The 18,485-nt window shown below is 39.2% G+C and overlaps 1 protein-coding gene across 1 annotated transcript in view; it reads left to right on the forward strand.

Annotated features, from left to right (window-relative positions):
- Positions 1–18,485, forward strand: part of gpc1b (glypican 1b) — a 42,537-nt gene that overhangs the window by 12,319 nt on the left and 11,733 nt on the right. The window contains exon 2 of the mRNA XM_077615115.1: positions 11,845–12,003. Coding sequence (XP_077471241.1) covers positions 11,845–12,003 — 159 coding nt within the window. The remainder of the gene's footprint in view (positions 1–11,844; positions 12,004–18,485) is intronic.

The raw sequence follows: 18,485 nt of genomic DNA on the forward strand, positions 1-18,485 counted from the left end.
TCTGAGGATAGTCTTCACTCTGGCAGCAAACCTCTTGAGTTGCTCTAAAGAAGCACACTCACCTGTCAGGCTGCAATCTCTTCCTCCATGGAGCTTTCTCCATTGTTACCTTTACACAAAAGCACTTAACTGTCTCTCCAATGGCCACGGATGGTTGTGTTTGGCAGCTCTTCTCGGCTAAATGACATGATGCAGTCGTTGCGAGTCGGCCGGCTTGTACTGAACTCACATTTTGCAAATAGCCCACTTCCATCTTGAGAACACAGTGCCTAATGCATAACTGGACTGCTACTATAAATACCTCGTAGAATATGCTCACCGTTGTATTGTTTTATGTGATTATTATTTTATTGCCTCCTACTGCGAGAAGGGCTCTTACGATCCACTGACGTGTTATAACCCAATTGAAGCGGGCTGAGACAAAAATCTTATCCATTAGATCTAGAACGTGTGATTTGGTCTCACATGTCTGATGTGTAGCAGCATTTTTGATGTCAAAAGAGGTGGCAGGGCATCCATTAACACAAAGCGGTTGCGTAAACATGGGATTAAAATAACAGAAATATGCCAAATTTAAGAATCGCTGTCTTGTCAATACGGCTTCAGTTTAGAGAAAATCAAATCAGGACTTCTCAATTTTAATACTAGATATTCAGAATCCGTGGCATTTTTGAATTAATTTCCACTATAGTCTTTTTTGAGTCCAAACTATAATTCATATGTTAACGTAGGGGGAAAAAAATAAGGAATTGAGAACGGGGAAAATCATTTTTAATGGCAATGCCACACAGCACACATGCTGCAGGAATTCTGGCATGTCAACCCATCTCCAGCCCAGCAAACCAACGTAGCAGCAAACTCAGTGGGCATGTAGTCCCTCAACTGCTTTAATGTGCACGCGAAGGGAAATTATCTTTTTTGCTCGGCAGCATAGAAGATCTATTTTTTAAGAATGTTTCACAAGGTCACTGCTGTGCCTCCATGTGTCCTTAGGGAGTTTTTTTTGTTTGTTTGTTTTCTCGTTTGATTGATAATGTTTGGGAATCCTTTTTTATATTTATGTGATTATAACTAGGTGCTTGTGAAGTCTGCTTAACGAATGTGAAACAACAACAAACAGCTCTTAGGATAAGGTTTGTCCTTGTTGTTCAGAGTGCTTTTAGCCCTTGTAAAAGTCTCGGGAACACACCACTGAAGTGATATTGGAGATACTAGACACATTTTCCCCGGTTAGACGATCCCTGCAGTGTTTACTGCAGTCAGAAAAGGTAAGCTGACATGCTGCCTCAAGACACGCACCATAATAAGACAACAACATCCTGTTCCAAAGTAGAAGGGATTTTTCTCCCGAATTCAAGATAATTTCTTCTTTTTTACTTCAGCTGTTTTGGAAGTTGCGCTTCTCAGACAACAGTAGTTATATAGGGGCAGTTTTGTAAGTCAAGGTACAACAGTAGTTATTTAGGGGCAGTTTTGTATCATCTCTCAAAAGGTTTAAAAGATGAAGTGCATGTTGAACTATTTAAAAATGTAGCCTTTTCTTTGTAGCGGTGCACTTTTGGGCCAAAAAGTTGACAGATCCACAGATCATCTCCAGTCAGGGCGTGTCGAAAGCTTAGTGCACACAATGGCTCCAGAACTTGTATAAACACAGCACACCTGTTCCACTGACGCAGTCAGGGGCACATCTCAGATGAAAGTGGACCTCCGCCTGTGTCTTCTAATGTCAATCTGTGAAAACAACCAGAACGTGTGGTGTTCTTCTATTTTTCCATCTCACCATGAAGGAGGGCATGATCTAATGTGCCCGTTCTGGCCTGGCTACATGTTTGCTGATAGATCTGATGTTAATTAACTGTGTCCTTTTTGTCCGATGACTGATTCTGTTGAGCGCGATTGGGCACGAGTGTGCGTTTCAGGAAGGCGGGCACACAATGGTGGGCTTTGTGGGTGGCTGTAACGTGCGGAGAGGCTATATGATGTCAGACGAGTTTTGGCCTTGAGTCATGTAGGCAAGTCCAGCACTCTTCCTTATAGTTTAATGACTCCTCCTCACAGCTGGTGGAGGGTTAAGGTTGAGAATGAGCAGGTGGCGGAAAGTAGCATGCTGGCTTGGGAAGGTACAGTAGTGTTTAATTATAGTGGTTGATATGGTGCACACAGAGTGGAGAGGAGAATATATTTTAATAGGACTTTCACGTCAAATTGTCATCATGCTCTTGGCAGCAACATTCCGAATGAACTCACTCGATAGAGACAAGGATCCATTGGCAATTTCAGGGAGCTTCCGCCAAAATAAATAGAAAGATGATTTATCATGCTTACTTTAGCTCGTTGCCAGGCTTCCTTCCTCTTTTGGAAATTACCTTCCAATTCGACAGTAGCGCCCAGTCGCCATATGTCTAGGCCTTTTTTTCCTTTTTGCTATTTGTCTGTCTTGCCATCTCCATTTACTCTGCAGCTCTGCTTAAATGCCTCTGTCGTCTTCACCTCTTTAGCGAACAAGTTGCATATATATAACGCTTGTTCTAAGTACTAAAATGACAAACAGCAATTTGGCATTTTAACAATATGTACGTGTTACTATAAATAGAAATGAAAATGCATACACTGGTATCCAGAGGCCCGTGGATTGTGTTTTTTTCTATCTTTTCTCTCTCTTTCTCTCTCGTTGTGGGACTGTTTTGCTTCACCAGGGACTGGACCTCTGAGAGACAGAGAGAGAGAGAGCTTGTGCTTTCAATGTCTCAACACAGTCTGAGTCCTCTGTCACTCAGCCACATCTTCAGTGTCATCCATGTACCCTTTTAACCAGAGCCAGCAGCCTGTCCAGCCCTGTTTGGCCACCCCATCTGTTTCTCTCCGGCCTTAACTCCCCTCAGAGAGAAGAAACCATCGAGGCTTTCAGCTCTGGCCAGCACTTTCTAATGACTGTTTCCACTGAGCAAGAAGCTTTGTCCTGTGCCCATTACCACATCCAGTCATTCATGAAACCAGCATTTCTCCCTCTTCTTTTTATTTTTTTTTGCACTTGGACACTCACCAAGGAAAGGGACATTCCATTTATTATGGTGGAAAGATGAGCTGTGATCAAACCAGCTCCTTTTTCATTTTCAACCTCACTTGTTCATTTCGGATTTAAGCATTTGATTAAGAATCACATGGCTGAGTGCATTTGATAATTACATTTCTTTTCCACAACAAGCACCTGATCCGATGTGTTTGAAAATCTAAATCCTGCGTGCTGAAAAACTTCCCATTTCATGACTTGTATTAAAAATGCAAAAGGGATGCATCCCGTTTTTGAGCGACAACAGACATCTATCATCAACGTAGATGCTTTCCTCTAGGTGGGTGGTTTACAAGAATGAGTAGTCACATGTACAAAGAAATCAAAAGTTGAAAGACTCTGACTCGAGAGGGTATCCAAAATAGATTTTTTTTTTCACCTGAAAAAGGTAGGCATCTGAACAAAATCTGAGGATGAGGACAGAGAAGAGCGAAGCTGTGCAGAAAACCTTATGTTGTATGACAGAAAAACATCTTAAGCATATGTCTCAAAGTCAAAGTACACATAAACAGCGAGAAAAACCGAGCACAAGAACTTCCAAGTTCAGAGAGCAGTTTTTTTTTCCTTTTCTTTTTTTGTGTTAGCGTCAAAGTAGCTATGAAAAGGCCTCTTTCAGGCTAGAATTGAAAGAGGGATTAGATGGAGGCACAGTGGGCAAAAGAGACAAACATTCCTTCGCACATTTAGTACACTTACCTGTCAGAACGCCACCACAAAGCAACTCTTAAATGGGCGCCTGTCCAATCCTTTTGATTGCAAAGGCCTTAGGTGTGTCACTAAAAGACTTGGCACCAGATTCCTCATCTTGAAACAGCCAAATAAAAGCCAACATTTATATAATCTGTAATATTCACTACAAGTCTTGAGAAACATTTTTCTGCTCAAATGAGTTTTACCACTCAAGCCTTGTCTTCTGTACTGAACTGTGAGTGCTACTTCTAAGTGTGTATTTGTTATTTTTACTTGGTTCAAGTAAGATTTGCTTGAGAAATACTAAAATGGTGACATCCAAAAATTCTTAACATGGAATGTTTTCTGTGAAAAATATGTTTGAGTTCTTTGGGTTAATGTGTGGCTTAGTGAGAACAAACAACACAGTACAATATGTATGTGTATATATGTATGTATGTATGTGTGTATATATATATATATATATATATATATATATATATATATATATACACATATATATATATATATATATATATATATATATATATATATATGTATATATGTATATATATATGTATATATATATATATATATATATATATATATATATACACATATATACATATATATGATGATATATATATACACACACACACACACACACACATATATATATATATATATATACACACATACTGGTCGTCTGTCTCTCTGTGTGCTCTACAACTGACTGGCGACCAGTCTAGGGTGTAGTCTGCTTTTCACCCAAAGTCACCTGGGATAGCCTCCAGCAAGCCCCGCAACCCTTGCGAGGATGCGCAATACGGAATATGAATGAGAATGGCATTCATTTCCTCATAGGTTACATAAATTATGTCATCCAAAATGAATTCTTACATCATAATTCCAGTGCAAACATCGTGAAAGGCAATTTCCCATGAAGCTCAGTGAGTTTTTTTCCCAGTAAGCGGGGACGCAGCTGGAGCTTGTGGGTCTGGTCACTGGTGTCTCTCTTCTCTGTTGTGGTTTAGGAAAGAGATGACGTGTGATTCTGTAGAACAATGATATGACATCCTCATAAAGCTGATCAGAATTGAGATGATTATTTTGGCTTCATCCCTATTATCTTTTGTTTTCCTTTGTTGTTCTTTTGTGAGCCTTTCTTTCCGTCGCTCCCTAAGTCAAATGGTATCTTGTTTGCTAAATTGTTATTTTTGTCTTATTTTACGAATTCCTCAGTTGCAACTGTTTGAGCTCCAACCGCTTACTTAGTTGTGCTTGAATGTGTCAGAGTTCTTGTTTCTTTGAGTGGCTTCAACAACAGCAGGTCGTTTTCTATCCTGTAGAGGTTCACTGAGCATCAAGCTTGACTGCTTTGTTTGCACTGTCACCGTAAGGAGCCGAGACTTCCACAAAAGAGAGGCTTATGAGAGAGGTCAAGCTAAGAAAAAATGCCTTGTGTTCTCCTGCATAGTTCCGCACTGAGATGTATTCATTTATGTTTCTATGCGGGGTAGTGAAATGTACCAACAATTTCATAGATTAACATTTTGTACATGCAGCTAGAAATGCAGATTGAAACGAGCAATAAAAATTCCACTCAACATTTTCAATAGCACCTACCTTGTTCAGGTTCCCCTGGAGCTGGAGCCTATCCCAACTGACTTTCGACAAAAGATATAAACCATTACATTCAACCATTTTATACATACAGATAGCTTTTTTGATATTATACCATGTGTGCTGCTATTGCTAACTTAGCGAAGTCACACCTGTAAATAAGAACCTCAACTTTTCCCAGTTGGAGGTTAATCATTTCTTTCTTGAAATCCAATGGTGTTCGTCTCTCTTCATAATGTGTATCAAATGGCAAGACGTGTGTGTCAAATGCTCCTTTTAACAAGACTTTTCGATAGGTTTTGCTAGAACACGTGTGGAAAACCCATCCACCACCATACCAAATAACAGCATAACAACACACCCTGTCCTCCAGACTCCGAAATGAGGTCAGCCACAAAGTTACTCCCTTTCTTTGACATTTCTTCACTACAACTTTACATATATTTTCCACTTCTGTAGATGGTTCAGTGAGCTGACACATGGGCAAGCTCAAGTTAGGACATGTCTAAAAACCTGAGAGAAAGGTGTAACAAGGGCAATGTGTGTCTCTGCATATTTGTAAAAAATATATCTAGTCAAAATAGTTCACGTTGCAAGGGAAAAATAAGGCAAAGATAGGATGTTGGACTGGAAAAAAAGAGACTTTTGGAGTGAAATGGCCTGGAAAACATGACTAGCCATCGGTCTTTTTGACAGAGCCGTGACCAGACCTGCTCAGTGATTCAGGCAGGTTGTTTCCACCACTGAAAGCAGCTGGCACTCACACCCCTTGTGGTAAATACTCTTGACGTGTGTTTGCTTGCTGTGATAAAACTGGACAAGAGATCAACACAAAGTACTCAGAGAGCAAGAAAACTTGACACGCCTCTGCACTTATCTACGCAGTAAATCAAGCATGATTCTCATAAAAAGGACAAATTCACTACAAACAACAAAATCTGATATTTATGTTAAACAAACCATACAATTAATAAATGCCCCCCCCCCCCCCCCCCGAATTTAAATTATTATTTTACCTTTTTTCTTATTTCACCATTGCATCATAATCTTTTATTATTACTAATTTCAGTTAGGACTGGTTAAAAGAAAAACAATTCAACAGGGCAATCTGTTACAAAGCATTTAGTTTAATTGTTATAAGATTTGAAAAAATATCATTCTCAAGAATTTCTCTCATTTACAAATAGAATCCAGATAACATCCTACATTTCCAATCTGCTGCAAACCATAGTAAGTTTTCCTAAATGCTAATTTACCTCCCAGCAGGAGTTAAATACTGCTTTCCTCTTTTTTCCTGCCTTATTTTCTCACCCTGTCTCCTTAGCGGACATGTTTTATACATACTAGAGCACTTGTAATGAGTGCAACATGGCACATCACCATGTCGAATCCATTTCCTCGTTAAGACTGACACTGTCACACTCTCTCTGAAGTCTGATATTGTGGCATCTGGTTTACATTTGCTGCTATGGGAAATAATAAAAAAACTAGGAGCTTGCACAGTTTGTGGTTTTAACGTCTTTTCCCTAACTTCCCATTAACTTTGGGTTAAGCCTACGATCAATTTTGCATATAAAGCCATTAAACCATTCTTGTTTTCACTAAACATTGAAGCCATTTCTCAGTGGTCTGCTTATTTTTGTTATTTGTGCCTGCAGGAGATAGTAATAACCATTTTCTCCTCCCCTGTGATATTTGGCTCTGACTCATCATCTTATTTACCTCTTCCGCTCCAGACTCCACTCGAGTCATCCCGTTGGGTAATATTAAGTAGCACCAGTTATTGCCGTTTTAATGAATAATGTACACATGTTCAGTGTGCATGTTATTTTCGCATCACGAGGATTACTGAACCTGTCCAATCTTATTGAGTTGTGTAGCTCACCACATTTTCCCCTCGTCTTTATTGTATGAGCGAAGTAAGTGACTCACTCGGAGACTGTCAGTACCGTGCGGTGGACTGGCGAGTGAAATCCCTGAAGCAGAATAGAAAACTGGCTGCAATACAGTGCTGATTTGTTCTGTGGATCCATCCTTATCAGAAACGAACTTGTATCTCAGATCATCTCTTCTGTTCAAAAGAACACTTAACATTAATTTTTAAACATACTATTCATTAAAATTGCACTCGGACATACTGCACGCTCTATAGGCTATGTTCTCACTACTTAACTGTATGAATTAAATGGGCTTTCGCTTGTGCAATTTAGCACTTTTACACCTTTTCAATTCATCCACTGGTGATGCCATAGCATCAGGCGCAACTGGGTAATTCAGCCAAGGTCACCAAGATGGCGGATCACACACCTTTCATGTTGGGCGAAGATTACCAAAAGAATCACGTCAAATTAGTTTTATTCAAATGCGGCATTAGACGGCTTGCCGGTAAAAAGGCGCTTTAATTCTCTTAGCAGTTGGCGTGAGCAGAAAAAATGGAAATGACGGTTCTTTCAGAAAATGACGGATTGTAGACTTTATTCCGCAATTAAACTGTGAGACGTGTTCCACACATGAAACAAATTTCTGCTTCAGTACAATTGTGACTATAACTCTAACACTTTCAACTAAGATATAATAATGTGTTACAAGTTCTATTAACTATACCAAAGGTCAACTGGATTGCTGACGTTGCATGTTAAAATGATGATGAAAGTGTAGCGGCATAATTCCACGGCTGTATGGCTACCTCCTTCTCCGCCATGAGGAAGCTATTTATGTCGGACTAAGGCTGGTTTACATTACCAGATGAGTCTGGCAGCCCGGGTCACCAACGGGGTCATTCGGGGTGTCAGGCTGACATGCAAGGTGTTTGTTGTCGGGGAGAGATTTGAATGTTGACGAACAGTCTGGGTTTGTTGGTGCTAAATAGTAGATCAACAGAGTGTGTTGTGTCATTGGTTAAACCTATAATCCACTGTGCAAGTGTATGTTTGTTCATTGTTCACGAATGAATGGATTAGACTTCTAATCTTCTCTGACCAGCATGGGTGAACACGCATAGGCACATTTTCTCCATTCCAATAGTACTGTATAGTAATTCAATGAGATTAATCATTTCATTGATGAGACAGCTATTTACTGTGGTGTGGCTTAACAATTAGCGCTGCTTGGAAGTTGACCAAACATCACTTAAGTAGGAAGCAGCAGGATGTTTTTTAAGGACTACATATTTTCAAAATATGAACGCAATATGAACTAGTACGCCTTTTCAGTGCAAGGTTTTTTTGTAGCCTATCTTGACACAGATGTAGTGCCTAACCTTCCGTAGTTTCCCACCAAATTATGATTACTCTGAGTGCAACAGCAAAGTCAAGGCAAAGTGACCAGACATGAGATGGAGAGGGTTATTGTTCATTTCCTGCTAAGCTCTTATTTCTCCATGTCTGTTGCCATCTCTTAAGGCTGTTGCCTTGTCATTCCCCACCACACTTACTCCCAATGCACTCACCCTTCGCCTGCAATCCCCTAACTACTGTTAAATAGGAGCATTCCACCCTGGTGAGCAATGATAAGCGTATGGTTAAGAAATTTTTCTCCGTTTAACATCTGAGTCGGTCAAAAGAAAGAGGGAAGGGGTGCTCGGGTGCAGCAATTGGGTTCAAATGAAAATGAGCCCTTATTAAATCACCACACATGCACTCACCCACACATATTTATTAAAGTGTTGGGGTGGCTGATTGGCTTGCTGCCTTCATGCTGATTGGCCTCACAGCAGGAGGTTGATGAAAGCCGAGCAGAAACCCTGTTGATTTAAATATATTTGAATAGATCATTGAATTTGGTGCCAGTTATTCATGTGAGGTACTGTGTACGCTAATTTGTATGCAGGATGCACTTTTGTGTTTGTGAGCATGTTTTGCCCGTCAATCATGCCTCCAATGATGTTCAGTCAGGCTGTGGGGATGATTTGGAAGCAATAAAGACAGGAAATGGCAAAAACAGGCTAATCTCTAATGTATGAGAAGCAGATTTGTAACATTGAATGAAAATGGGATTTTGACTGTCTCTTTATGTAAAGCATTGGGAGTCCAAACATCCCAAGTAGTTTAGATTAAAACAAGCTTGCTCTTAAGTTTGATATATGCGTTGTTGTTGTTTTTTTTTTAATTAAATGAGAAATGTCATTCGATTTCAGTGATATTCTAGTTGTGAGGATGATAATTTGAAGGTTGACTATGATCTAATCACATTTTTGGGACTTAATATAAAACAACAATTCAAACAGCCTTTCACCTTGCACTTGCTTTGTTTGTCAGAATTTTGATCAATATTGACATTTATACACCTGGGATTATAAATCAAATTCTGATTTCTTATATTGTAGTTGACGGTGGTGTCATAAACATTTATACTTATATTGAAAGCTGTTTTTGTCAGACTATATCAGATGAGTGCCCTCAATAGAAACATGTACCCAACATGTTCTATGTGCACTTTGTCTGATGTGCCCTCCTCACCTGTAAAGATGCATACCGACTTTCACAAACAGTGATGTTTATAAAGCTAGCCATGTTTGTATCTCGAACCACCTAGGATAGTTATGCTCTATTGCAGATGACCTTTTATAACTGCGAGGCTTATGTCTGCCTGTGTGTTTGCCCAAGCACGAATATTTGCACTAGTAGACTTTGGCTAGAAAACCATCACGGTGAATTTTATTTATTTATAAACTGGACACTAATGCTGCCCGTATGTGTGTTTGTGAGCGTTCTTTGCATGTCCTTTTGAATGACACGCGGGGAGCAGGTTGTACGGGAGGAACGTGATATAGGACACAAATGCGGACACAGGGCGCAGACATTTAAAGAAGCAGCCCAGTGGGTGACAGATTACAGCTGACCTCTAAGCAGACTGTGCATTATTTTAACATAAATCTTCTCATTTATGTGTTTTCTCCCACTGTTTTTCGCTTCCCATTGCATCTCCATTACTTAACTTCCCCAGGCAGGTCCATCTACCAACCCTCGCGTCCTCGCTAGTGGATCTAAGTTGCTGAGAGGTGGTCAATGTTACCTTATGTCACTTTACTTTCCACTTAACTTTAGGTATTTGAGGAGGAGGAGTAAGAAAATAAATAGCGGATTATGTTTAATTGCTACAGTTTAAAGTTGGCTCAAATGAAGTACTTAAAGGACAGTTGGGGAAACCTGGCTGGCAAAGGTGATATTAGGTGATACTGGGAAAATGGTAGTTGTTTTAGATGAAGAAAAATTAAAATACCTTCTACTTGCCTTTCCACGAACACTGTCAAAATGTCCCATTGTGACACCAGGTGTGTGGCAAAGTTTCTGGAAAATATTCCTGATTCAGATCCCCTTCATGTAATAAGGTTTTATGTGATATTAAAATTAAGTACAAGTTTTGGGGGAAAAAAAACTATTATAAATTGCTATAAAAGTTCAATACTCCTGGACTGCATGATTGATGTATGATGATTTCTTAAGTGTGTCACTAATGGGCGCGAGCGTATCATTATTTGTTAATAACTGGCATAGTGGTGTGAAAGTAGATGATATTGTAAAATTCCGTAACATTTGACAGCAGTTCCAAATGTAGATAACACATTGGAAATTTGCTTGCGAAGTGTACAAGTGCCATGAATTGTTTTAAAGTACCCCCGCATAATAAGAAACTCAACCAGGGGAGATAAAGGCGAGGAATAGCAGCAGGAAAGTTGGGAAAGACTGAATGTTCATCAATGTGGGACTCAGATTCTGTCAGCCGGTTCATCCATAGAGGCAATAACTCAATCAGGGTGGAAATGTTACAGCCAGCACTCTATTTGGAACACTTCCTATTTTACTGTAGCAGCATACAAATGAGCATTAAAAAAAATTGCCCTTGTTCTTTCAAACTGAGAAAAGGTCTCGTGTGTTTTTGTTCCTCAAAACAATTCAGTATATTGGAATCAACATTGGTAAACTAGAATAATTTTGTTGCCGCAAAAGCTAAAGTGAACTTTTTCCTTAAATTCTGAATGATTTTTAGACGTTGCAAAGTGTATCTCCTCCACCCAGAAAATCTAATTATTTTCCCCATCTATCTAGTAAGAGTTTTTATATACCAAGATAAGAATGTGAGTAGAGATATAGTGGGTGGACAGGTTGTCAAATCTAAGGATTGTTAAAATGCCCAAAACTAAGCGTTATTATTTCTGGAACAGTAGCACAATTCCATCGATCGTGCATATGTACCAATGTTTGAGGGGAAAATGAAGTAGAAATAACCATCTCTTCAAATGCAAATGAATGCCACCCACATTTTATTCACTAAATGCCTCCCTCCATTGAAGTGCAATTTGCGTCCTACACGGTTTTGTTCTGATGTGTGGCAGCTTTGACAGGTTGTTTGCAGTCACATACATGCTATTTGATTTTAACGCAGCAAAGTAACTGTGTGTTGATATCAGTGACAGTGCCAGTTTTACTAATGCCTTGCTTCTGCTCTCCCTTCGTCTGCCTTTTCTCACCCTGTTTCTGCAGGTGAGCACCTGCGCATCTGTCCCCAGGGTTACACCTGTTGCACCAGTGACATGGAGGACAACCTAGCCATGCTGAGTCGAGGAGAGCTGGAGGGACTTCTCAGAGACGCCGGACGGTCCTTGCAGGCCTCCCTCGGAGGACAGTTTAAGGCATTTGATGGTGAGTTTCCATGAACGTGGACCTCAATTAGTTCTGAGTTGACCAAAAATCCATAGATCTGTCTAAAAAAATTGTTTTGCCATCGCCTAAGATTCATAGTGATATGACAAATGACATTAACTTTCCCTCCATCGGTCTTAGACCCTCATTTTTGTGGTCCCATTCCTTTTAACTGCGGGTGCTTGGTGCTGATGTGCCAGAGGAATACAGCTAAAGAGCCAAAGCACACAGATGCACAAACCATTCCAGGATGTGCAAATTCCATAGTTATGTTAGTGTGCGTCATCTTGTGGTGCTTAACCTTTGGAATTTCGGGAAAACACCTCATTTAGCAAAAGATTATCCAGTAAACAACACTGACAACACATAAACACTATTCGGTAAAACTTGGCGCTATTTCTCTAAACATTTGATGTTTGCCTCAGAGAATATGCTGGAATTTTTTTGCTTCTTCACAAAGAATTTGGTCATTTTCTTTGTTCGTATTCACCTTGGTTAATATACCATATGTTATTTTTTTTAAAAAAAGGGGGTGTCGTTCAGCAATAGTCATATTGCAAATGCACTCTGGTATTGGATTAGTTGTATATTTCCCTTTTTGGTTCACTCTTGTTCACCTTAATGAACACCAGATGGGAACTAGTTGATTGAGGGTGGGAGACAAGTTTATGGGGCATTGAGATCGGAAAACAATGAGTTGTAGACTTGTCTCCTCTTAAAGAGAGTTGGGATACCAACATCGAAAAAGGGCTAATGTTATTAGTAACTAATGAACATGTTATCCCAAAATTCCCTACCCTTTTGATTTTTATATTAGTCAGAATTAACGGCTGTGAGGTCATTAGCATACAGTTTAGGATTTTATAAGTATACGGTAAGCGCTTTCTAACTTAGGTTTGTTGGGGATTGTTATCTTCCACTTGAAACCTTTAAACAAGCTGAGGTGAGAATGGGTCAAGCATCAGTGAAACAGTTGAATCGAGCTTTTGTTGCATTCGCATCTAGGCCAACATATTCTCCAATGCTGCACAAATGTGCTGCTTGAGGGGTTTGGAGGGCTTTTTTTGGTTGTCGTCCTGAATAATTTGTTTTTCGCAAAACATGCCATTGTGAGTTGTAGGATGCATTTTAATGATGTGACCGCTTATCAAAGGCTGAGTGTCCCATCTGTCGGAATGATATGTGCAAAGTTAAAAGCCAGTGACTTACCCTGGATATTTGTATTATAAGCAAATGTAGTGTTTTCGGATCAGAACTAGTGCAGTATTTCCTTACTTTTTCGTGTGATATATATTTTTATTACTATGGTAAAAACAAGGGAATCTAAAAAGGGGAAATCTATTTTCCTTTAACTACTTCCCCTTCTTTCCAATTCACTGCAACATGACAATATTGTGCACTACTAGTCCTGACACATCTGTCTATGTTTAGCAGGGTGTGGACTAGCTAGGGCCATGTGACTAAGTGTAGGGTGTTACTGCTCCTGTGCAGGCACCCTAGAACTTTTTTGGTACACTGAGATTGGAAAAGGTCCAAAGAAAGCCACTATACCACAGATTACAGGACTAACATGGACACATGGAAGATCTGGGTCTAGCAACTATATTGCACACTATATGTGAGCATGCTGATGTGGCTTTATTTGTTTTTCAGGATGTAATTTAAATGCATGGGACTGGTGAGAGGAATTGGTCTTTTTTTTGTAAAGATTGCGTACAGCTTTATGATGTAAGCTTTTAAAACGGTGGAACATATTGCAGGAATGGGCAACATTATTGTCGGGTTAGAGTTATTATTGCATTATTGTTAACATTATTGTTGGGGATAGAGGAAATGAGCCAGATGAGTATGTGCGGAACAGATGGCAGGAGAAATTAATGGTATGAAAAAAGCGTAGATAAAAAAGTGGTGGCGGACAAATTGAAATGACAATGTATGTAAAAGGTCATAGAGGACATAGAAAGAGATGGGATGGAAAGATGGCGGATGGCAGCCAGGTGTGCAAGACAGACGGAACCCTGAAAACAGGCAGGTGGTGACAAAACTCATTGGAGCCATTACTATGGCATCTGGAATGCAAGGGTGTGTGTGTGTACGATCACCCATCAGCAATTTGATGGGACACACAACAAGAAATGCACCAACAATTTTGCATTTACGAATCCGTGCTCAAGTTTATTCAACTATTCATTCGTATCCGTTTTACAATGTGATTATTATTGCGGTTGTAGTTTGCAGCATATATTATTATCAAGTTTTAAAACAGATTAGGGTAAGCAAGGTTTCTAGCTTCGAGTCTATTTTCCCCAAAGTGTTTCAGATTAAAAGCTTTCCACATCATTGCATCATTGCACGTGGTAGGATTTTGTTATGGTTATGTACATACATTGTGATTTGAAATTACTTTGATGATGGTTCCACTTCAATAAGTCAATGATGATAAAACAAATGGAGGCTCCACTAACATCTTTTGTACACGTTCTATATTTATTTTGCTCACATGTTTTTAGCCTGACAGTTGGCGCTAATCACATGTAATTGCCTCATGATTGTGCTGCATGTCATATGTCTCACCCACTCCATTTCTCACATTGGGGTTTGTAGATCATTAATGTCATGGATTTCCCACGACACCACAAAAAACAGAATAATAATTACAGTAAAGTTCTCTCTTAAATGCTTCATCAGCTGTCAAATGACTTCATGTCCTCCATTAATGTCAGATTTGTTCTTGTGCTCTTGCTTCACTGATGAATATTTTTACTTAACATGTCATAGTGTTCTTTGTTATGCCATTTCTGAATTATGTTGTTTGTTTTTCGGGTGGGATGTTATTTTTCCTGCCCGGCAAGCATACTTCATACAATGAAGCATACACACTCACTGGACAAATAATGGATATAGATAAACTTTCTGGGAAAATGCACTTAAAGTGCTGTATAGGTCATTCCACTTGTCATCCACTATTGGGCTCTCATTGAAAATCCTTAAGTTAATATTTTTTACTTGCAAAACAATGACTTCCTCTTAGCTCTGGTGTGAGCAATCTTTAAAATATTCTTCACACTTCCAAGGTCACCCAAATCATCTGCTGCCTTTGTTGGATTGATTGGCAGAGTTTATATTCATGCGAATCACATACAGTAGCTCCTTTAGCCGGAGTACCCCAGCCTCATTAACCTGAAAGTCATGAGTCTCTTGTAGCGATATATAGGATGCTAGAGCATGATGAGTGAAATGGGTGACATCGTGGAGACAGGAGCAAACAGTGGGGTGTTAGATAAAAAGAAGAAAGCCCAGTGGGGGGTTCGTAATGGTGCTGAAAAGGAGTATAGATGAATATAAATGAAGAAAGTGTTTTTGCTAACTGGTGCATATGCAAGTACGAGAAGGGAACATAGGAAGACTTCTATAGAAAAGCCTGTTGATAAATGATGCCCAGATGCTGTGTGTTATGCGTCAACTCCTTCAATATAAGGGACATTTTATTAGAATCGAAACGTAAGCAAATAGTCACAGTACATTTGGACTGAGTGTTGTTATTGATGGAGGGTGACACCGTGTGTAATGGCGCCTGGATCGTCATCTGTGCCTTCAGTGTACCCATGACGGCCATGTTTGCTTATGTCTTCTGTGTTTATTTTACTTTTACTGCCTTTGCACAGATGGAGGGAGATAACAAGAAAGAAGCTACGGGGAGCTTTCGGGACCCATGGAAACGCCCTGAAAGAGCAATTTGAGCAAAACTGATAGTAGGGCCCGTAGCAATGATTTTTTTTTTTAATCGAATTTTCTAACTTCGCTTTGTGTAGGTTTTGGCCATCAGTTATTATGGTGGAGCCTTATGGAATTTTGGGGCAAACCAGGGATGGGAATTTTTGAAGAGCAATATAAAAGGACTGCTCTGCTCAGAGATTTACTCCTTGTCAATCTTTGGCCTTGTCCACACATAACAGAACTTTAAAAAAAATGTCTTTGGCCCTCTTTCAGGAAAAAAAAATCTGCCTCGTTTTTCGGAAAAAAATTGTCTGTACCAAAACTCATAAGTTGGTGGGTGGCCAAATCGTAGAAAAAGTTCTTCCAAGAGATGATGAAAGTACAGAAATGGAATCTGATATTCACCAAATCTGAATCATTTTAAACACAATTTTCCATTAAAACAAGCTAATCCATAACTGGGTTCATCCAGTAAAAAATGGGTGTTTACCATATTCCACAAATTGTATGATTTTTTTTTTTTTGTACAATGGTTAGGATGACTTAACCTTGAGCCTTTACCATATGCCTTGTCATTTATATTTGATTACCATATAAGAAAACAATGGCATTCAGCGTTTATTAAATAGACAAGGCAAAGAGAAACAAAAGCAATTAAGGCCGTCAGATCTTAAAGTGATATGAAATTGCTAGTGGCTCAGGCCTTCATTTGTCTCCACTTCTCCCGAATTTGTTTATGCTTCTTCTTTTTCCTTTCGTTTCCAGTGCGCTGCCAAAGTCAATAAGTCTCTTATTTTAAATTCATGGTCTGTTACTTTGATAGAAAATTACCCTGTCAGTCCTCCAGACCAAGTATACTTGCTGGCTATCTGCTTTAGCTTTTTATTTGATTTATTTGTCAGGCTATTTTTACTTTAGTGAAATATTTCCATTATTTGCCACTAAATTAAATATTACGAGTCTGCCTCTGTGATCCTACTTGTTCCATCAAGATTGGAATCATGTCCTGCAATTGCAGAAATGGTGGTTGCAGACAGCTTTTTATTTATTCATTTACTTTGAAGGTGAGTTAATGTCAATATCCAATTTGTTTCACTGTTTCAAGTAGAGCACAAGTCAATTGATTGTGTTGTCCTTTTACTATTCATTTTACTACGCCAGTGCCTCCCCACTTTGTTCTTGCCACACGCCCACTCATGAAGGTGGCTCATTGCTCCATCCATGACATTACAAAACTGTCAATGTCTAGCAAACTCAAATGAATTAATAAATGGCTTCAATTTATTTTTCTAGAAAATCATCTGCCGATCAAGATGATGCTGTGTTTTCAGTCATTTCTTCAAAATCAATCATGCCAAATGTGCACAGACGAATCATGGCACTGAAACCACGGTCAAGTGATTAAATATAATCTTAATCTCAAATCCAATGTTACAATATCCTCCCATCTCCACAGTTTTGTTGGTCATTAGAGTGGTTTACAAACCTAAATATCACATGCAAATCCTCCTCCATCCCTGCTACTAGAGTACTACTTCTGGCTGTAAATGGTAGGATTACAGTTGACAAACACAAATTCCCGTTGCAGTGAATGAGTTTTAAATTGGTGCATTTGTCTAGCAATGCAACATAACGAATAATATACCAAAAGCCAAGTCTCAGTATTTCCTGGTGCATTTATCTTTTTTTTTCTTTTGACTTCATCTATTAAACACTAGAGCGAAGCCACGTATGAGAAACGCAATTCTGGATCATTGGGCGCTCTTCATTACTATCTTTTTTTCTTTTGACTTCAAACTATTAAACACTAGAGAGAAGCCACGTATGAGAAACGCAATTCTGGATCATTGGGCGCTCTTCATTGCTACATCCTACCATGGGATATTTCCTGGCTCAGTTCAAGCCTCAATTGACTGACAGTGGAAGGAATTTGGATGCTACTGTTTTTTTTTACGGTATATTTCTTGTCAGTAACCTGACACTTGATCAGGTTGACGGCTGTGCAAGGGGGGAACGGAAGATCATGTTTACCGCAAGCCATCCTATTGCTGTACTTACTTCATCCTACCTGAAGGAATCTGATAAAACCGTTTGGGAGCACCTTTAGGAGGCATTTCAATATATTGTAATGTGGATTAAACTCCCCACTCACTGCAGAAATGCGTTGGAATGTTGTGAAAAATTATAGTTTAACTCCAAAATTATGGTAAAAAAAAGTCCCCACATATACTTTACCCTCTATATATCCTCTGTGCACTCATGAGTTTAAAACTACAAATTTAGACAGGCTGTCCAACTGCTCCTTCCCTACAGCGTGAATGCTGATGATTACATGGGGAAAAAATTGCGAGAGGCAGCAAAAAAAGGTGTTGCTACCTGGATTGTCCCAAGCACAAAGAGAAGGTCATTTTATGCCTACAGAAAGCACACTGAAATTCTTATCCAGATCACCCAAAAATAACAGAATTATTCAGTTTACTAAGGGAAGTCCTCATATAGTTTTTATTGTTAAGTAAGGCTCACCTTAAACCCTAGTAATGTTAGGCATCCTTCGTAGAGCGTCAATAAAACATGCTTGTTATTATTGTTACATTAGAAATTATATATATTGTCATTATAGGGAAAACTCGCATAGTCATGGGTCTGGATATTTGTGTTTTGTAGAAAATGTCACTTATTTGCAAATGGTCATATTTTTCCCCCTTTTTTTTTCTTGGTCCCCACTTCCAGCTTAATGTTTTTTTACAGGAAAATTGCGATACAAA

Source organism: Stigmatopora argus, chromosome 12, assembly GCF_051989625.1.
Source record: "Stigmatopora argus isolate UIUO_Sarg chromosome 12, RoL_Sarg_1.0, whole genome shotgun sequence".
Lineage (NCBI taxonomy): Eukaryota > Metazoa > Chordata > Actinopteri > Syngnathiformes > Syngnathidae > Stigmatopora > Stigmatopora argus.